We start from the raw sequence: 22,965 nt of genomic DNA, 5'->3' as shown, positions 1-22,965 counted from the left end.
CAACTCTCAGGGCTTAAAATTAACTTTCACAAGAGTGAGATCTTTTGCTTTGGTAAGGCAAAGGATAATAAGGTGTTTTACTCGCAGCTGTTTAGATGTGGGGTGGGTAAGTTTCCTTTCCGTTACCTTGGTTTACCTATACACTCTAGGAAGTTGAGTAATAAAGATTGGCAGACAATCGAAAACAGAATTGAGAAGAAGCTTAGTGGTTGGAAAGGCAAGTTGCTTTCGGTAGGAGGTCGCTTGGTTTTAATAAACTCGGTGCTCTCTAGCTTACCGATATTTATGATGTCATTTTTCCAACTCCCAAAAGGAGTTTTGGAAAAGATTGACTGTTTAAGATCAAGATTCTACTGGCAAAATAACCAACACAAGCGCAAATATAGGCTGGCTAAATGGGAAATTTTGTGCCAACCAAAAATCCAAGGTGGCTTAGGTATTCAAAATTTGGACTTACAAAACAGATGTCTGTTAAGTAAATGGCTTTTCAAATTGCTAAATGAGGATGGCATGTGGCAAGAATTATTGAGGAATAAATACATAAAAGATAAGACTCTAGGGAGTTGTACTAAAAAGCCAAATGACTCTCATTTCTGGAAAGGCTTGATGAATGTTAAAGATACTTTCATGGGTTTGGGTTCATTCAGAGTGAAAGACGGATCACAAACTTGTTTTTGGATTGATGCTTGGTTGGGTGACCAGCCACTAAAAGATAGATTTCCTGCGTTGTTCAATATAAAGAGAAGAAAACAAGATTCAGTAGCAAGAGTACTTGCTTCAGTCCCACTAACATTTCCTTTCGCCGCAATTTAGTGAGTAGGAATCTAAGGGACTGGCTTAGAATTGTTGCTTCTATACAAGATGTGAACTTACTGGGGGAAAGAGACACATTTGTTTGGGCTTTACATTCATCAGGTACCTTCTCTGTTAAATCTATGTATGCCAAGTTAATTAACAATGGTGTCAGAGTGTCACAAGATTTATGGCAGATCAAGATTCCTACAAGAATAAAGATATTCTTGTGGTACCTAAAAAGAGGTGTAATCCTAACCAAAGATAACCTTACAAGACGTAACTGGAATGGTGACAAAAGTTGTTGCTTTTGTCACTCTACAGAGACTATTCACCACCTTTTTTTCGAATGTGCTTATGCCAAATTTCTGTGGTGCGCTGTACACTTATTATTTGGAATAGCACCTCCTCTCAACATAGACGATTTATTTGTTACTTGGTCTAAGATGAGTGGTGTTATTTATAACTCATTGTTATTAACGGCAGCAGCGGCTTTATGTTGGACAATTTGGTTAACTAGAAATGAAGTGGTTTTTAACAAATGCAGACCAAAAACTTTTTTTAGGTGCTCTTCAGGGGAACCCATTGGCTACGGCAGTGGGCAAGACTGCAGCGGTGTGATGATCTACGGGACCAGCTGACCCTTGTTGGGCAGCGTTTGGAAACTTCAGCCCTGCATTTCTTTAGTTCCAGTGGATGGTTATCTACTAGGTATTATAGTCTTTCTTAGTCAGGACTTCTCTTCATGTTTTGTTTCCTAAAGTCTGGATGTGATCTTCTCAACCTTGAAAGTGGTGTGCTGTGAACTTTGTAATAATTGGCCTGATTCTACCTCGGTAGATGAAGCCGGATATAAACGTTATCTAAAAAAAAATTTAATATGTATAAAATAACGGCCACAGACGTGCTACCAAAGGTGACACGTCAGACACACCACGCAGAGCGTGAGTCCCTACAGGAGACGACGAGAGAGTGACAGCCAAAAAGGCGACCATGACTGCCGCAAGACACGCAGCAAGAACCCGCCGCACGAAAAGGTACGTTTTCTGTTGGCGCCACACCACCAAGGGCTCCGCCGGGGACGAGGCAACATATACGGCATGTTGTGAGCCTTTTTCCTGACGTCTTTGCGTCCTGCGAGCAGCAAAGGGAACCAAGACAATGCGCTTGGCCGCTCATGCAGACTTTGGAAGCTAGCTAACGTCCCCGCGACGATCTCTATGATTTCCGACGCGGGGCAGCGTACAGTGTGAGTGACAAGTGTTAAATGATTACTTGTACGTCTATATCTGGGTATGCGCAGTGAGATCCACTGGATATCAATAATGTTACTGCCCCATAGAGGTGCCCCTTGTTTTCTAACAGTGGTTGGATCACGAACCACCCTAAAAATGATTTTAGAGACAAATCACCCTCTATAAAATGACTTCTAAAGACGATTTCTACTGTTATCAAACATATATATAATCTATACATCTTATATCTTATATATATTTTTTCAAACCCCGCTAGAAGTTCTATCTTAAAATACAAGCTATCCACACCAACTATCCACACCATCTCCCACTAATGCTAAGTCAGCCCACTAACTTTCAACCTATTAATACAAGCCATCCACGTCACCTCTACAACATCTTGTAGTTTGATCTAATTCTTTTAATTTTTTATTGATATGCCAATCTATATCTATATCTATATATCTTATATTTTCAAACCTCACTAGAAGTTCTATCTTAATATGCAAGGTATCTGCTTCATTTCTTACCAACTATCCATGTCATCTCCCACTAATACCTACAGTCAGCCCACTACCTTTCAACCTATTAATGCAAGCCATCCACGTCACTCTCTACATCATCTTATAGTTTGATCTATTTCTTTTATTTTTTTGTCAACATGCCCAATTTTGAATCAATGCAAGAACATGTAGATCTAACTCATGCATGCAATGATTTATTTGTAAGAAAGTCCCGCAGGAACGCGCGGGGCATGCTTCTAGCTCTTTTTATTTTTAGGGGCGATTAGTGTCATGGATCAGCCTAAAAAGGGAGACATTTCTAGGGATAGTCAAAGACACCAATCATGGTTGAAAAATTCAACAAAGCTGGTAACGTGACTTGGCTCTAAAAATAGGTGCAATACAGTGAAATCGTAAATTTTCCGGATGAAGTTGTGTAGGATAGTTTGACAATAAGATAGGAAATCATATGCAGGGAATGATTGCAGAAGCAAAAAATAAATTTTAGAATTAATTAAGTCCCAACTCTTGTATTTGTCTAATTTTAAACCTCAACTATAAAACCGTCTAACTTTGGCACCTCAACTATCAAAACATTTAATTTTTACTGCAGAGCCCTCGCAAAACCACTCAAACGGCCTAGATAGTTAGGGTGCTAAATTTAAACAAAAACAAAAGTTGAGAGGCCGAAAATAGACTTAATCATGTACTTTAGTTTTTAAGATATTTATGAAAATTTTTAAACATTAAATTTATATATTCATAAATATTTATTCGTATTAAAATATTTATCTACATTTTTATTTTTATATATTGGAGTTTTTCTGAATATGAATCCAAAATTATTTAAAATATAATATATATGTTTGAAGTTCTTATATTTTTCAAATTCATTTTTTTTAAATTGTTCGAATGAACTTGAGCCACCACCTCCCTGATCTGCGTCGGGAGGCAGCATAGTCGATCATGAAGGCTCATCCCTGCCGGCAATACCATCGCGACGGCGGCAACCGCCGCGTCTTGGAGCGCCGAATATCGTGCTCACCACTGGACTGTGCTAGGGCGGCAGAGGAACGCGACTAGGCTGCCGACTCAATCCGCCCACGGGCCGCCTCCGCCAGCTACCCGACCAGGTCTTCGCTGGCCTGGCGCAACCCCGTCACCTCAGCTTGAGCGCCAACCAATTGCCCTTGGATGCCTGGGAAGGGAACGAGAACTCAGAACCATCAGTATCAAGGTGCAGGTCGAATGGATCTTGAAGAAGACGAAGTTCAACTCACTAGCAAGCTCCGCCAGGGCCACCATCGCCGCGGCCTTGGCTTCAACGGTCTCCCCATTCGCGGCCGAGACATACTCTCTCAGCCGCCTCACCTCCCGATTCATGTCATGAAGGGCTTCAAGCGTCACATCAGCCTCCTGCACAACCGCAAGGACGCCCCTCCCCACTATACAAACACCGCTTCACCATCAGACATCTGACGCTAAAAATTATATTTGGCGATGGATGATCTGACGCTAAAGATAACTTAGAGACCATCTAATGCTAAATCCTCATTTAGCAATTTAGTGTTTGGCGCTATAGGTATTCATATTTAGCGTTGAACCATCTGTCGCTAAAGCCAAGTGTACCATCAATCTATCTGTCGCTAAAGAAAATGGGCCCCACCCACCGTGACAAACCCTAGGTCCTTTCCCAAGTCCTAAACACAGCAGCCGCTGCCTCTTCTTTCATCTCCCGCAAGCCGCCTCTAGCTTTTTCCTCTTCCGTCGCGCTCCACTCTCTCTCCGGTCTCTCCCTCTTGATTCCAATCCGCCCCATCCCACCCCATGCGACTACGGCGGAGCTCCGTTCTTCCTGGGGCTTGGCGGATCTAGTCCTCGGAGCAGCGGATCCGGTCGGCGGGCGTCCCTAAGGCGGCAACTCCTTCGTTGTCGATTCAGAGATGGCGAAGAAGGAGCTGGAGTGGTGGAATCATGGAGAGCGCACAGCCCCGGCCTCGATCCACCTCGATGCAGCCAAGGGCGCTCGACGGCGGCACTCCAATCCAAGGTGGTGCCAGTCGGTGCGGTGCCATGATGGCTCCCTCTTCCGATCCCGCACGCTCCCAGCTCCCCCTCTTGGTCCCGCGCGCTCCCTGCTCTCGGCAGACGGCAGCAGGCTAGCAGCAGCCGTGGCTGCGCCAAGCGTCCAGCACGCGGTGCCGTGTTGCGCCTAGAGCCTGGGGGCTACGGCCTGCCCCTGGCGCTGGCCTAGGCGCTAAGCTCGTCCCTCGATCTTCAAGGTACTCACGCATAATTACATTGGGCTTGCTTGTCACAGTTTTGCCACAAAGTTCATCTGCGGCTGTAAGCCTGTAATCTAATAATAATGTAGATCTACGCCGATGTAATCTTCCTGACCTACGCTGCTACCTGTAGGATCGCACAATGCACGATACACAGATAATATTAGAGTGTGGAACTTTGTTTGATATTTTGTGCTAAAAAAGAAGAGAAGAAACTTTGATTATATTTTAATTTTATAACCGAGCTCACTAGAATTGATATACATACATGATTAGACCGGTTAAGTTTGATATTTGTATGTAGCAACCTGCCCTAGCTGAACTTTTCAGCTGGGTCCGCCAATGTCTATACTGCTCTCTGAATTTCTCGTACCACCTAAACTAAGGATGCTATGGTTTCAGATGGTTAGAAGCCCCAAAAAACTGAATTAACAGTATACTAGCGAATCAGTTCTAGCTAGCTTGTGTCTCAGCATTTTGATTCGCACAAGAATCTGATGAACACTGCACCAAACAGTGAGATGCTTTTGAGATGCTTCTAGCCACGTGAGATGCTTTTGAGCTTCACGTTGGTGTTTCTTCATTTTACTGATTCTTTGATTTTTTTACAGTATGTGTGTGTGGTCCAGACTGAAGAACAAAGCCATTTTTTACAGATTCTTTCAATGGCTATTTGCATTTGTAAAAGCACTTTGTGCTAGTTATGTTATCTTGTCTGGCTCCATTTGTTTGACAGAAAATATTCTGGCCAATGTACCTTGCATGATTGTAAAACCATTTTGTCCTAGCTATGTTATCTTGTCTGGCTCAGTTTTAGGTAAAGGCACAATACATTTACAGTGCTAATGCTAGACATCTATTGGTTGATTTAACTTGCCTGTTAATGGGAATTAGTAAAATTATTTGAGAAAAAAAGAAGATTATGTGAGCATAGGTAGCTTGTTTTTGAATAATATATCATTTTTAGTTCCCTTTTAAAATATTAGACCTAATGTGACTGCAGTTTCATAACCTGGTGTTTGATGTGTGTAGGACTGCAGGTAGCAGCTGTCTACTAGCTGCTAATATAACACCTTCAATGTACAGAAAGGTAAATAGTACAAACCTATGGCTATTTATCTTGCTCCATTTCATTAGTATAGACCTATAGCTAGCATCTGGCATTCATGTGGACACTGAAGCTAGCAGTTTTCGTTTTTGTTCAGACTTTAAACTGTTGGATTGTGGTAAATGAAGGCAGCCAAATTAAAAACAAATAAAAATATATTTATGATGTTACGCCTCAGGATTAATTAATTAATTATATTGAAGTTGGAGATATGGCATGACATGATCTTGCTTTTTTGGCTGAAATAGAAATTTCAACAGTTTCCTTTTGTTATTATAGTCATACATGAGTCCCTGATGCTTTGTATTCAATACTTTCATTTATCTGCACTTGACTTTATTTAAGAATCTATGTTGTTCAGATTAGTAGTGAAGAACTGAAAGTTCTGTGAGTCCGCACTTCCACAGAAACAAAGTGATATCTGCTTAGTCATTTGCACCCTTTGATCTGATTACTTTTTTGGGACCTCATCTCATCCTTGGAAGATGATGCTTTTGCTAGATAGATGGTTCACTCAAGTACACAGGAAGCCGATGTAACTTTATTGATTCCTAACAGTGGGGTAGCAGACTTCAAGTGGTGATGGGTTGAGTGGGGAAAAAGGTTCGTGCTTGTACTAGCTTTCCTTCTACTGGCCTCAAATCCTAGTCAAGTAGTTGGTTAGTCCTCAATCTGATTTTTTTTTTCTTCTACATGGCCATTGCATTTGGTTCAGGCTGCAGACTACATGCAACATGGCAGTATTAATCTGACTATCTGAAGCAAATTTTGGTACTTGTACAGAAGGTGGGACAGGGGAAGTGTTGTCTTCACTTATATTTTCTTGAGCTGCAATCGTTGACCTCAGATTTGTCCAGGTGCTGCAGCCATCTCCTGCCAGCCCTCACTTAAATGGTAGACATTTTGAATAGCCGATAATTTTTTATCAATGATATCTTGCCTTATATCACTTATAACTGATGACTTTATTCTCATGAAAACATTGAGACTTCAGCTGTTGCAAAATTAGTTGCATAATGTACCCAATTGGGATTGGAGAAAACATCCTGTGGACTACTTGTGTGTGATAAACTGCTTGTCACTACTAGCTGTCTAATTGGTCTATAGAAAATTTGTTACTGCTAATATCAAGTTAATTTCATACTGTTTGGCTATTCATTAGAATGCTGGTTAGTACTAGTTGTTAGTTACTGTTTTAGCAAGATGTACTTAGGTAAGGTACAATTCTGCTTTGGTGAATTATCTGATTGCAGCCTTATGCCCAAAAATATGCACGAATCGTACTGGTACTTTTCTTGTAGCTCATTTACAGAACCCTTGTCTGAAACTAATATTCAACGGCCCAACTTGCTATATGCTAAGAACAAGAGTTTACTTCACATTAGTTAATCATCAATTTGTTATTATTTTACAGTTACTTGCTTAATCAGCTGCCTCTCTTGATTATGTTCCCTTCATTTTCATCTCTTTCCAGTTGCTTGGACGGTGGCTGCTTTCCTTTTTCAATTGTTCCATGCCTTTGTGATTAATTTAAATTCAGTTTTATATTTGCTATCACTGTGCATGTTACTAAATCGATGACTACAGAATACTACATGCAGTGCTCCTTTCATAACAGTATGGCATATACTGAACAAAAGGATGGAGTTGTCATGATTATCACCATATTTTTTTCTCTTCTTATGAATTGATAGTTTTTGCTATGTAGAGTAGTGGATGGCTGAATTATTCATGCCATGTGTCATGTTTGTCGTTAGGCAAATTCAGACCAAATACAGGGGTAGTAGCAATACAATGTCTGATCCTTCGTACAGAACTAGCCAATGGATAAATAATTTAGCAATTTCAGATTAATGGATGTTTAGCTGAGTTAAAGCAATATCTAGTGATCATCATACTAAGTAGAGTACTATCTGCAGTGCTCCTTCCATTCAAAGGTTAAGGATGACGGAATAAAAATGGTCTTGCCTTGATGCTGTTACAGTGTCCTTTTTCATCAGATTCTTGTTGCCCTTTTTCCTCACCTTACAACAACCTGTTGATGCTAGCTTCCTTTTTGTATTAATATTAGGTTCATGTTTCACAAGTCAGAGAAGACAGTGTCAGTCCAATTGAACAGGTAAGTTACTGAATAATGTTCAATGTTATTTATACATGAGAAAATAATTCTTGAGAATCCAGTTACTATTTCCTTTTGAAATTAAAATGCATCAGTCGATGTTACATCACATGATCACTGTTGGTCTTATGGTGTAAGACTAGCGCTGTTCCATCACAAGCGCCTCCACAAATGCTCCCATCTACACAACTAACAGGTACCATATCCTACGCCTTCTCTGTGTACCACAGGCTCTGCCTTCAATTTTACACAGATTTGGAACTAACTGCAATCTATATTCTTAGTCTGTACCACAGGACTTGCTTGTTTTTGCTTTTGTCAATTTTTCTTCCATGTATTGTGGTCTCAGAATTTTTTGTTTTGTCAATATATGATCTATAAAATATGTTTGATACCAACTTGTGTCTATGAATTCAGTACCTAGCAGATTCGAGTACTGAACATAGCTAGTCTCATTGTTCCTTCAGTGATTTAAGTAGTGCACTAGCGTTTTCTGCTCATTTGGAATTGAGTAACACATAGTATTGAAGTAGCAGTAACCTGCTCCAGAAATATTATTGTAAAAAAAATATGACTTAGGGTAAGTACTTGGTACGCTGTTTGCTATTTGACCAACAACTTATTTTTTCACATTGATTCTATACTGTATGCTCACTCTTACATAATGCCAATTAGCAGCACCTGGATAGCTAGGCTAGTTAAGTTTTGAACTTCATTTCACTCTACTCTGAGGGCCTGTTTGGCACAACTTGTGATTTTGTAGAGGCTGCTTTTTGGAAATTTTTGTGAAAAGCAGATTGTGCTTATTCTGCTTACTCTTGGTTTCTATTTATTGATAAGCTGCAGCAGGTCATGAGATCCGGCTGCCAGCACTGTGACTGAGGTGAGCTCTCGTCGTCCCTTATCTCGACTTAAAGTGAATGCAAACATGTAGAACATGCTAAGCTACATTTTCTGAATTTAATCTCCACACATAGGCCCCGTTCGGCTTATTCTATATTCGGCTTGTTTTTTCAGCCGGAACAATGTTTTTCTCTCACAACAATTCAGCCAGAACAGTGTTTTTCAGTCAGTTTCAGTCAAGATTCAGCAAGCCGAACGGGACCAAAGTAATGTATCTGCTTGAGTATATATGCCATGCTCAATACGCAAATTATTTTTCCATTTTCTGAATTTGTCAATTCTTAATGCTTTACTGTGTTCTGCATTCATACTATGATTTTTCTATTTTATGCTAAATAAACGTCATGTACTTTCTTATTGTTTCAGTTGCAATCACTACTTTTAGTAGCACAAGGCACATGCTTCCACAACCAGATTGGCTTGGATGGTTTTGGAGGATGTTCTTTGTCTCTAGAGGAAGTAGATGTGGTGAGCTTACCTATGTGAGCTATTGTAAACTTTTGGTCAAATTTGAGAAAATGCATGTATCTTTATTGAAGTTGAGTTCTAGTTGTGTATTTGCTGAATGAACTTTTGAAGCTTAGTGTAACATTTGTAATAATTGTTGAGCGATCAATTTTTATTTTTTAACCATTTAAAACTAACTGTTGGACCATCTGTCGCTAAAACTATATGTAGCATCAAATGATCTGTCGCTAAAGAGTAGCAGCGGGTTGTCTGTCGCTAAAGAGTAGCAGCGGGTTGTCTGTCGCTATAAAAATTCAGGGCAACAGACTATCTGTCGCTAAAAGTATTATCTGTCGCTAAAGATTTTTAGCGATAGGACTTACAGCGTCTGCAGAAGTCTATCGCTATAACTTTTTAGCATCAAATTGTTTGTCGCTGTAGCTACTTTTAGTGTCAGACCATCCATCGCTAATCTTGGTGTTGTGGCGTAGTGCCCACCGTGACTTGCCCTATTACCAGGCAAGGGGGCGTCGGATGTCATCATGCCTCAATCTGCTAGAGGTCGTGACGACGACGGAGCGCCTCCACCAACGGCGGGCCTTAGAGCAGGACGCACCGTCAAGATAGCCCTCCACCAAGCAACCTGTCAAGGCCTCCTTCCTGAAAGCAAGGTTGAAGAACAGACTCGCACTTACCCAAGTCTCACCAACTCCCCGCGAAGAAGAGTAGGGCCCTGAAACATACGCTTTCGGCGGGCCCCTCCTCTGGTTCTCCCCCCGAGCGCTCGTCTCCGACCATGGATGACAATCAAGAGCTCAGAGGAAACAACGACTAACAAGGAAAGCTGAGAATATAGAGGCTAAAGCATAGGCTTACTAACTCTCCTTTTCTTCCTCTGTTTTTATAGGCAGGGGACGTGCACGGCCAATTGAATCCCAACAATCTCTCCGAGCGACAATGTCAATTAAGGCTAGGCCACGTCCCCACGATCTCTAGGAGGGACGCCTTCCGAGAAAAGTGCATGGGGAAACGAGCCGCCAAAAGCGACACCATAGCATCGTTGAGAAGGAATCCAACCGCACAATCCAGGAAGCCGTGGGACCCTATGGTCCACATCTGACGCACCGTCACCCGAGCCGGTGCAGGCGAGTGATCTGACACTTAGATCGGGTACTCGGCCCAGCTCACCCCTTCAGCAGGTATAAGCGGTAGTGATTCATTCACTAGCGACCCTGCCATTCTAGAGTCAGGGGGTGTTCGGGAGGGTCGCCAGTATGATCCTAAAACCTTTGACACACTGTGTCACGTAAATCTCTCAATACCTAGACGAGCTCAAAGTACCTTATTTCAGCGGATGTGTGCCCCTTAATAGGAAACCAGAAAACTAGTTGGCCAAGTGCTGTAACCAAAGTATGAGCTCCTGAAATCTGGAAAAAGAGTTTCATGACGTGCCCATGCTGGTCAGGCTTAGTCCTATCGCCCCTATTAATTAGGACGCGGATGCTCACTCATTCTACCCGCTATCAGCTCGAAGAGTAACATACGCAGCTGCCGATAGCTGCTCACACGTTCGTTTCTCGCCCACAGTAGTTCTCGCCCTAGGACACTGTTATACTAGCCTCAGGGCTCCAAGACAATGACCTCACTTCTTCCACTAAAGAGGCTCACAAAAATTCGTGATCACAATGCTTAGCGGGTCTTGAAGAAAAACATGACGCCCTTAGTTACTGTTACAAGTCAACCCGCATCGGGTCACCCTTAAAAATCAACTAGCATAGTGGCGCGTAAAATGATAGCAGTGCAATTACCCTGTCTTGACTATCTGTTCTTTGATTAGGACTTAATGACACGCAACCACTAGCGGACGCCAGAATACATTGGGAATCGACTTCCTGAATAAAGTGGTGCAACCACCCGAATACGGCGTTAACAACGTCCTTGAAGCCACGCTTTCGGTTAAAGGGTGCCACCACCCGAATACGACGTTGACAACATCCCAAGGGCCACACCCAGGAAATCACATTTCCCGACACAGGGTGTTACCACCCGAGCCAGACGCTTACCGCAGCCAGGGAACTACGTTCCTTGATGAACGGTGAACCACCATACTTCTCGATACCCGAGGAAGGTTCTCGGCACCCGAGCAGCCACATACTGGCTCCTCAATACTTGGGAATACCAAGCTGCACTGCTCACAACCTCAGTACCCGATGGACAGCTCACTGGTACTCACAATGCTCACAAGGGTCTGCAACGTCCCGATGGCAAAAGCAACCAGCTAGCTTGTCATTAAGTTCTATGGGGGCTACTGTCAGATATATGGACCATGGATACCCGCACCGCCCGTATATGTGACCATCACCAAGCTATCGGCCCAGCAGCCGTCAAGAAGGAGGCCCACAAGGGCTGACGTGATTGAGCAACGTGGAAATCAAGTCAATCCGGGATGGATGGATCTGTACGGTAGCTAGGATCAATCTGTTACGCATTCAGTGTAACAAACTAGGAATCCAATCTGTTAGTCCAATCGTCCTCATTGTAACCCTACCCTTCTGCCTATATAAAGGAGGGTAGGGACCTCGGGCTTAGGATCCATCTTCCATCACCTGAATCAATAATGTAGCTAGGAGCAACAGCCCCTATAATTGAACATACAAATACAAGAGCAGCACTACCACCACTGGAGTAGGGTTTAGTGCGCCACCGCGTCCTGAACCAGTATAAATCGTTGTGTCTCGTGTGCTACCATCTGATTCCATCTTCGCGATCATGTTGCTAGGCAATGCCGGAGCTAAATCAACCGACAACGACGTTCATGATTAATTCCTGAAGAGGTGGAACCAAGCCACACGAAAGACCAAGAAGTTTCGACAACCGGATCCTTGCCAATCCTATGCAAAGATCCAGCCGTTGACCAAGTTCTTGAACCAACCCGATCCAAAGCTCCAGCTCCCTACACCATGTTTTGCTACAAATTATATGATAGTTCCTCAGCTACCAGCGTGGTAAGAATACAGAGGCAACCTCTAGTCACTCGGTGCATGTCTACACGAGAACCAAGATACGATGAGATATGATTGAAAGATACTACAAGAGAAGATAAATGATTAGATAGATATTTTATTTGTAGAAACTATTTATTGAGAGCATATATATAGTACTTATTTTTTTAGATAAGGGTAGCATAGTACTTATATGTGATTATATAGTAATTAAAAAAAATGAAAACTATTCCATAGTTTTTAGGTTGGGACTATCATTACGAGCGATGTACGATACTTACCAGTTAGATAGTCGTTGAAAGCATGAAAGTAATTACCACCGTGAATTTGTATTGATCTTCATTCATTATTACTGTACCATAAAAAATTGCAGATCCTTTCTCTATAGAAAAGTCATTTGATTTTTTTACGCGGCAACTGACAGTCACATACTAGTTTGATTACGCCAGCACTTGGTAATAGCATAGCCAACCTTATTACCTGTTACGTGCACCACCACGCGTCAGGGCAGTTAGTTATCAATTGGACACGCGTAGCTTGTAGGCTACTACGTGTGCAAGCGAGATGCTGCCGTATGCTTTGTGATAAGTAGCTACTACTCCATCCATTTTATCTCGTTGTTTATATATATAAGGAAATTACTCGCGCGCACCGATAAGTACTAGCTACTCCATCCATTTCTACAACTACAACGCGTCGCGCAGGAGCATGTCCGCCATCAAAGCGAAGGCCGAGGACGCCGCTTCGTCCGCCAAGGCCAAGGCCACCGCCGACGAGAAGGTCGTCCGTCGCCGCTCGCCGCAGCATGCTGCGCAAGCCGTCGACCACCCATATGTAACGCGCAGCACTTCGGCACAGCGTACGACGTCTGATCGATGATTTGTGTGTGCGGCGCAGAGGTTGAGAAGGCCAAGACGAGGGATCCGTTGAAGAAGCGGGAAGCCGAGGAGGACAAGGAGGACCGTAAGCTGCAGATCGAGTCCGACGAGCGAGTCGAGAAGGCCGGCGACGGCCCTCTCGGCCCCGAGAGGACCGTGACGCACACGGCCGGTGAGCGGTGATGGATCGGACCTGTAGCTGACAACGTGTGCCGAAGCTGCCGCGGCGAGAATACGCGTGTAATCTTATTTACTCCGTTTCAAATCATATACGTTTTGGCTTTTTTATCGTATTACGCATCTAGATATATTTAATGATATCACTAGCAGAGAACAGATCTTTGATCCTCGATCAAAATAGGCTCTAGTCCCGGCATTTTTTACGCTCGGGATTAGAGATACCTTTAATCTCGGTTGGTGGCTTCAATCAGGACTAAAGGTCCCTCCCAACGACTACTGCGCCAAACAGAGGTGCCAGGGACCTTTAGTCCCGGTTGGAGCCACCAACCGGGAGTAATACTCCCGGTTGGTGGCTCCAACCGGGACTAAAGGTCCCTGCCACCTCTGTTTGGCGCAGTAGTCGTTGGGAGGGACCTTTAGTCCTGGTTGAAGCCACCAACCGGGACTAAAGGTCCCCCCTTTATATCCCGGCCGTCTCCTTCTTCCTCCCCGAGCTCAGCACATTTTGAAGCTCGCTGCACTAGTGTTCTTGCTTCCTCCCTCCATTGTTCCTCCATCCATTCTTCGATTCCTCCGTCGATTTCTTCGATTCCTCCGTCGATTCTTCAGTTGTAAAGGTTACCAATCTCATACTCTCATTTTTCACCATTGTCTTATCTTATTTTGTTCACTATATATATATGGTTCTTTATTGTGGTTTTTTTCATTTGTAAGCAATTTGAGCTCAAAATCACTTCAAGCTTATATATTTACATGAACGAAGGTTAAAGTAGCTAGTTGAACTTGCGGACCGTGTTCATCTCGGCGAGCATGTTCTCTGCCGAGCGGTAACGGACGTCAAGGAGGAGCTTTGATTCTACGAGGGAGAGCGGTAACGGTCGTGGAAGACCGTGTTCTCTTCCTCGTAGAATCGGAGCTCTTCCGTGGTCAAGTACGGTGCCGTCCGGTGGAGAAATGCTCGCCGAGATGATCATGTAAGCAAGGTCAACTAGTACGGATGGTTATTTATTCACACGTCCCGATATCATCGCAGTAGTCTGTCAATCACCGTACCCAAACGTAGTATATATATAAATATAAACGATAATCGATTGTTATGTGTGTACACTCCCATTCTTCTGTTAATTTGCGGAAATATCATGTGAATTACTTACCTGCCGCAGTAAAAGACGAGAACACAATGACCATGGCCACGGCCATAAAAAATGCCAACGACACAACACTAGCAACTTTCTCGGTAAGCACAGTAGTGTTAAACGCTCTGGAAACCTTTAAACTTCAAGCTTGTATATTTACATGAAGGAAGGTTAAAGTAGCTATTAAAAACTAGTATTCACTGTTCATTTGTAGCATGCATAGCACACTTCATTGTTTAGAGATATAGAGAATTTTAGAGTTCTTTTAATTTTATTTGTTTATAAAATGAGAAATTTATAGTGTATTAAAAAATGAGTATAGAGAGTAGATGGCAACTGCTTCTGGGTCCTCGGCCTCTCATGGGTTTCTAATGCGACTTAGGCCGGGCCTCCCACTCATTGCATACGACAAGTGTTGTGATGAGACAAAGATTGTGATGGAGTACCGAGTGAAGAAGGAGGGTCCCAATAAGGGTCGTATTTTCTACAAGTGTCCGGATCGCAATGTGAGTTATTTTATCGTATTTAATGACTGTGGTTAGTTTATACCTATTTTCATGATGGTTGTGATTAAAGTTCTAATTTTCTATTTTAATTTTAGTGGGATGGTACTGGATGTTCAGGCTTCTACTGGGAGGAAGAGTATGTTGAACTCGTGCAAAAATATCTTACACAACAGGCAGATATGACGGCTAATGAGACAGTGATCTAGCCGAAGAAGCCCAAAGATGTTGAACAAACGGGGGATCTGTCTGTTTTAGTTGGGATTGGTCGTGAAATCCTTGTGCTGCTGAAGTGCATTTTAGCTTTAGTGTTTTTAGTGGTAGTTGGGATTGTCTACATTGTAGCGATGATTTCTTAAATTTATAGCTTTTGTGGTGGTATGCATGTTATATAATTAACTAATTATATTCTAGGTTTTAATACGGTATTTATGTCATGTAATGCAGATGAGTCGGCATTGGATGTACAATGCTAATCGTCGCTCCCAAGAGTTCATGGACGGCGTGCATTCTTTGTTACGTGCGGCCAAGGCAAACAAACGCGATGGTTTCATATGCTGCCCATGTGCCGTATGTAAGAATACAGTGGAATATCCTTGCTCAAGGACTCTTCATTCACACTTGTTCAAGTCGGGTTTCATGCCAAACTATATTTGTTGGACGAAGCACGGAGAAACCGACGTTGTAATGGAAGAAGGTGAAGAAGAACAATGGGACAACAATGATATTATTTCCGATGGTGCATGCTTCAATGATACTGTAATGGGAGAAGCTGAAGAAGAGGTAGCCGCAGAAGATGAGTCTGCTGATAATCTTTGTCAGGTCATTCGTGACGCACAAAGAGAATATGAAAGTGAAAAGGAGAAGATCAAGTTCGAGCGGATGCTAGAAGATCATAAGAAATTGTTGTACCCAACTTGTGATGCAGGGCAGAAAAAGTTGGAAACCACACTAGAATTGCTGCAATGGAAGGCATAGAATGGTGTATCTGACAAGGGATTTGGAGAGTTACTAAAAATCCAAAAGAAGATGCTTCAGAAGGACAATGAATTGCCCGCCACTACCTACGAAGCAAAACAAGTTGTCTGTCCTATGGGGCTAGAAATCGAGAAGATACATGCATGTCCTAATGACTGCATCCTCTACCGTGGCAAAGAGTATGAGAAATTGGATGCATGCCCGGTATGCCATGCATCGTGGTATAAGATCAGGCGAGATGACCCTGGTGATGTTGAGGGCGAACATCCACGGAAGAAAAATCCCTGCCAAGGTTATGTGGTATGCTCCTATAATACCACGCTTGAAACATCTGTTCAGAAACAAAGAACATGCAAAATTGTTGCGATGGCACAAAGAAGACCGTAAGGTAGACAATATGTTGAGACACCCTGCTGATGGGTCCCAGTGGAGAGCAATCGACAGAGAATTCCCAGAGTTTGCAAATGACGTAAGAAACTTAAGGTTTGCTTTAAGTACAGATGGTATCAATCTTTTTGGAGAGCAGAACAGTTGTCATAGCACTTTTGGTGAGGATATACTCGATATGGTCAATGATGTGAAAGTCGTTTTTGGAAAAGGACATGGCAGCCAACCTATTCCGAACGACGCTAACGGTCACACACCCATGTGGAAGAAGAAGTCCATATTTTGGGAGCTACCCTATTGGCAAGTCCTAGAGGTCCGCAGCTCGATCGACATGATGCACCTGACGAAGAATCTTTGTGTGAATCTGCTAGGCTTCATGGGTGTGTATGGAAAGCCTAAGGACACATTTGAAGCACGACAGGACTTGCGTTGTTTGAGAGAAAGAGACAACCTGCATCCAGAGAAGACAGATGATGGACGCCATTACTTACGTCCTGCCAGCTACACTCTAAGCAAAGAGGAGAAGGAAATCATGTTTGAATGCTTAAACACCATCAAGGTACCATCTGGATTCTCCTCGAATATAAAGGGTATTATAAATGTGCCAGAGAAGAAATTCTGTAACTTGAAGTCCCATGACTGTCACGTTCTCATGACGCAATTACTTCCAATTGCATTAAGAGGAATTCTACCTCCAAATGTACGTCTAGCCACCGTGAAGCTATGTGCATTCCTCAATGCAATTTCTCAGAAGGCAATTGATCCAACTGATCTAGCTAAACTACAGAATGATGTGGTTCAATGTCTCGTCAGCTTTGAGTTGGTGTTCCCTCCTTCCTTCTTTGATATCATGACACACCTCCTAGTTCACCTAGTCAAGGAGATTTTCATTCTCGATCCTGTGTTCCTACACAACATGTTCCCCTTAGAGAGATTCATGGGAGTCCTGAAGAAATATGTTCACAACCGTGCTCGCCTAGAAGGAAGCATTGCCAAGGGCTATGGAACAGAAGAGGTCATTGAGTTCTGTGTTGACTTTATTCCTGACCTTGACTCGATTGGTGTTCCTGAATCGAGACATGAGGGGAGACTAAGCGGAAAGGGGACACTAGGGAAGAAAACATATATTGGTACGGAGGATGATTATTTCAATAAAGCGTACTACACAGTTCTACAAAACTCCTCTTTGGTAGATCCATATATTGAGACACGCAAGGATCTCTTACGATCTGAGTTTCTAGGGAAGACTGAAACTTGGATTACGCGTAAGCACATGGAAACTTTCGACGGTTGGTTGTGAAAAAAATGTCAAGGTGATGAGAGCATCCATGAGCAACTGTATTTTTGGCTATGCAACCATCATGGCATATCATCACATACAAAGGGTACGAGATAAATGGGAACATATTCTACACAGTAGCCCAAGATAAAAGGAGTACCAACCAAAACAGTGGTGTCCGCATAGATGCCACAGACCCAAATAGGAATAAGCAGACATATTATGGCCGCATAGATGAAATATGGGAACTAGAATATGCACCTACTTTGAAGATCCCATTGTTCAAGTGCCAATGGGTCAAGGTGACCGGAGGCGGGGTAACAGTAGACAACGAGTATGGAATGACAACAGTAGACCTTAGTAATATTGGGTACAAAGACGAACCATTCGTCCTTGCCAAGGATGTGAATCAAGTGTTCTATGTCAATGATATGTCTACAAAACCAAAAAGAGGGAAAAACGATAATGACTCAACCAAAGAGCCAAAGCGCCACATAGTTCTTTCAGGGAAAAGAGTCATCGTGGGAATTGAGGACAAGTCAGACATGTCAGAAGATTATGAAAAGAATGACCGAATTCCGCCCTTCAAAGTGAACAAAGACCCTAGCATCTTGGTAAATGATGAGGACACTCCATGGTTACGACGCGATCATAACCAAGGGACATACATAACGAAGAAGTTCACTGTTGTGCCCACTTGATAATATAGTGATTTAATGTAGTGTGTGTTTGAGATATTATGTAATAATTGTGAATTTAGATGTTTATTATGTCGTGTTTCAAATTAAATCAATGTTTGATTTGGCGGGATTTCTCTCTCGAAAAGTTAAATTAGGATATTGAGTGATAAAAAATTAAAATATTAACGTTAAAATGATGTGAAAATAAATTTCCTGTCCAAAACCAATAGTTTTAATAATTTTAATTAAACACTACATTTTTGCATTAACAAAATAATAAATATTAGTTACATTATGTTTTATAATTATAACAAAAAATAAAAAAAGTTAGGTTATAGATTTTTCCTATGTGCAATAAAGAAAAAGAAAATCCATATTTTTAATAAAATAATTGTATGCCTTTTATTTAATTTACTATGTATTTAACAAGACTATTGCATTTCTATTAAAAAAATTTGCTCAAAACAGGCGGAAACGAAACTGTAGCCCACCTTTACTCCCGGGTGGGAAGCCCACCCGGGAGTAAAGGTGGGCTGCAGTTTCGTGGCCCGCCAAAAAAACCTTTGCTCCCAGTGCGTGTTACCAACCGGGAGTAAAGGTATACCTTTACGTGAGTAAAGGTATACCTTTACTCCCGGTTGGTAACACGCACCGGGAGCAAAGGACCTTTACTCCCGGCTGGTGGCTGGCACCGGGAGTAAATCTCCCTGGTATATAACCGCCAGTGCCTAGCCCAGATCGATCCCCTCCTCTTCTTCCTCGTCGAACACCGCCGCCCTTTCTCTCTTCTTCCTCGCGCCGCCGCCGATTTGTCTTCGCCTGCGCATCAGCCCGCCGCCATGACACCGGAGCCCACACCTCGCCTCGTGTGGCCCTCCACCACGCACGCCCGTGTGGCCCTCCACCGCCGATGACCTCGCGCCTAATGGAGTCCTCCACCGCCGTCGCCGCTGTCGACTACTACCTAATGGAGTCCTTCATCGGCAAATAAATTTTTATATACGAGGTAAGCCGAATGGAGTGTATATACGAAGGTAAGCCGAAGGACTCCATTAGCGGTGCAGCATGCCTGCGATGTGATTTGTGAGTAGGTAGTAGTCGACGCCGGTGCTCCCCTCTTAATCTAACGCCGACAGGATGAGCTCGCGAGGCTGGCGGGCATTGGAATCTTGGATTGGGCTCCTCCCTAGGTGGAGTCGAGCTTGACACTGTCGAATTGATTTGTGAGTACTCCTAGCTAATATTCGGCACGGAGGCTATGGAGATCGAGGACTCCATTCTACGCCGGCCCTGTGGCTCAGATCCAGACCGGAGGACGATGAGAACGAAGCAAGGCCGCCATCGGTCATCAGATTCATGGAGGCGATGGCTTCATGGCAACGGGTCTCTGGGTAGGTGCGGGTTCAGGCGTACGGCTCCTCGCTCACTCACACCGGCACGCAGCACGCAGCTCCTGCGCGGTTACTCTGTAGGGATTTAGGACAACAGCGAGGCTGGAGGTGTGGTGATGCTCTGTGACGGCTATGGCGATGATAGTAGTAGCAGCAGCGCGAGGTGGCCAGGGAGAGGAGCCGTGCTTGGCTGCTTGCTAATGCTAGTCCTTGCTTGACGTTTGTACTGTGTTTTGCAAAAAGAAAAAAACATGTGGACATGCATGCATGATATATAATGTACTCCTTTTGATCACAACCCTGGCCCGACGCGCGGGCCACACCCTCCAGCGCATTGACCGCAGCCCTGGCCCAGGCCGCTCTGCGCCGACGACGCCCTCCACCGCACCGACACCGCCCTGGCCCGCCTCACGTCGTCGTCGTCAACACGCCGGCCCGCCTCACATCGTCGTCGTCGTTAGCACACCGGCCACCGCACCGACACGTATATATACGTCATTTGTATTCATATGCATGTATATATACGTCGCGGAGCACCGCCGCCCTCGTTCGCCCATGCATTTCTATGTATACGGCGGAGCACCGCCGCCCTCGTTCACCCATGTGTACAAACATATATACGACGGAGTGGAGCACCGCCACTCTCGTCACACCGCCCTCTCTCGCGGCCTAGTTGATCAACATTCGTATTATCGTTATCGTTAACGCTAAACAATCACACTAGGGCGAATTGCGTCGGTGACTAGGGCGAACCGCGTTGTTGATGTCACCGATGTGGTTCGCCCTAGTCACCGACGCAATTCACCCTCGGCCGTTTATGTATAGCCCTAATTCGCCCTAGTACCGACGTAGTTCGCCCTAGTGTGGCAAATTGCGTCCGTGACCGAGGGGCAAGATTTAATAATGCATATTGTTCGTAGATTTTACGCATGTAAGCAAAGATTTAACGTACTATATATTGGTTTTGTTTTTTGAAGCTAGATGGCCGACCCGAGAAACATGGATGAGGAGGAGTTGATGATGAATTTGATCAACACTGGCACTCAAGTTGCTAGCGATGATGGTGCTAAAAATAACGTGCAAGAGGATGCAGATGACGGGAGTCAGTACTTAGCTCTTGAACAAAATGAGCAACAACATATTGGCCAAGTATATATTTTTTATTATTAGCTATTTATATTATCATATGTCTTATGTGTGCTCATGACATTAAAAATAATGTTTATGTTTTGTAGCCCTTTGGATCGACATCAACAACTACAACAAAGAGTAAAAATGTTCGAGGTCCCAAAAAGCTATTGGAGGGCCGCTTCATCATCTCGGAGTTCAATGTGGATATAGGCGAACCGGGGGGCCAAATAAAACGAAATTCATGCACCACTGTGGTTACCTTGTACGGGACCGGCTCCCGATCAGTACCTACGAATGGAAGAAGAAGACCAATGCTCCTCATATCAGTTTTGTCTCCGATCGTGACAAGACGTTAATTTGGAATGATGTCTTGGAACATTTCACGCTCCAAACAGATGGTTATGATGATATAATAGATGGTGATGAATTGAAGGAGCGAGTTAGGGATTGGGCAATGAAGAAGATGGCCACCTAGTTTCAGACTTGGAAGAAACACCTATACACGACGTATGTCAAGAAGAACATAGCACCAGGTTTCACTGTTGGGATGAGTTTATACAGTACAAGACATCGGAAGAGGGTGTGAGTCGGGTGATAAAGAGCCAACGTAATGCCCAACAGAAGACATACGACCATAACTTGGGATCAGGTGGCTACCCGACTGCCATTAAGAAGTGGAACAAAATGGAAGCAGACCTTCTTGCCAAGGATATCACACCAGAATCACTCGAGTGGGGAGAGCGTGCAAAGAATTGGTTTTTCGCTCATGGGGGAACACTGGACCTGGAGACAGGGAAGTGCGTTTATGGCGCAAGATTGCAAGAAGCAGCAGAAAGATTGTTTTATGCTCAGAGAGCTACTGCTAGTGGTGCGTTCAGGCCCAACAGAGAGAAGGATGAACTGACATACGCCATCGGGACTATTGAACACGGTGGCCGAACTAGAGGCAAAGGAAGTGTCTCGTGGGAGCATGGATTCCCTCAGGACAGACCTTCCTACACAAGCCGCCAGAGAAAGAAGGAAGAAGAGGCACAGCGGCTCCAGAGGTTGGAGGAAGCGGTGCGTGAAGCATAGGAGCGGGAAAAAAACCTTGAAGCGAGAATGCAGGAGGAAATCAGAAGGCAAGTGCAAATAGCAGTGAGTGCAAGAAAGCAGGCATCAGAGCCAGGAATCAACATTAGCCAATCTGTTCAGTTGAAAAGCAGTTGCGCTTCCACGGAGATACCAAATCAAGAAGACACAGGATTGCGCTTCCCTGTGGATGACGTCACTGAACCATGTACATCGTGTGAGCTACACATTCCGAAGGGGAATTCCACAATCAAGGTGGCTATCGGTCTTGTTAATCCTATCGATCGAACCAAGACACCAAGGATTCATGGGAATATAATCCAAGAAGGATATGCTACCATCTCAATAGATAAAGCTGAAAAAGGTTTTAGTGATTTGCCTCTTGACATTCCTGGAGGTGATGGCGAGAAGACTCTAGGAGAAGCAGAGAAGACATTCATTCTATGGCGCAAGCGCTACATCATCATTCCCGGGATGTCGCCTCCACCTCCTCCTGAACTACCTCACCATAGGTGCGGATGAAAACACTACATCATTAATTTATATTGGCTTAAATAATTAACAATCTGCTCATAATAATATGTCATTCCTTTTTTTGTAGCAGATCCTCCCCCAACCTAAATTCAATTGTTCAATCGCTAGATCATCATAGTGCTTTGTATGATGACAATGTGTTGGAAGGCGAGGCTGCATCCACACCATCTCCAAGGAGGTCTCCAACGCCGCAACCGCCACCTCCAAGGAGGTCACCAACGCCGCTGCCACCACCTCCAAGGAGGTCTCCAACGCCTCCCCCGCCCCCGCCTACCAAGAAGCCAAGTACTAGCAAGAGGCTAGCCCCGCAAACGAAGAACCAGGCCCTGCTGGCAAAGAAAGCCACCGTGAAACCAAGGGCTATTCCCAAAATAATATCTAAAGAGAAGAAAGAAGTAACTGATGCATATAAAAAAGATATGT

At 43.7% G+C, this 22,965-nt stretch overlaps 1 protein-coding gene across 1 annotated transcript; it reads left to right on the top strand.

Annotated features, from left to right (window-relative positions):
- Positions 1–13,102: 13,102 nt before the first annotated feature.
- Positions 13,103–13,470, top strand: LOC136526985 (protein LE25-like). Its single transcript, XM_066519574.1, has 2 exons — positions 13,103–13,174; positions 13,294–13,470. The coding sequence occupies exons 1-2, from the start codon at positions 13,103–13,105 to the stop codon at positions 13,453–13,455; spliced, it is 234 nt and encodes a 77-aa protein (XP_066375671.1). The 3' UTR covers positions 13,456–13,470.
- The last annotated feature ends 9,495 nt before the right edge of the window (positions 13,471–22,965 follow it).

The sequence above is a fragment of the Miscanthus floridulus genome, chromosome 19, assembly GCF_019320115.1.
Source record: "Miscanthus floridulus cultivar M001 chromosome 19, ASM1932011v1, whole genome shotgun sequence".
In the NCBI taxonomy this organism is placed as follows: domain Eukaryota; kingdom Viridiplantae; phylum Streptophyta; class Magnoliopsida; order Poales; family Poaceae; genus Miscanthus; species Miscanthus floridulus.
This window is presented reverse-complemented; position numbering and strand designations above follow the sequence as displayed.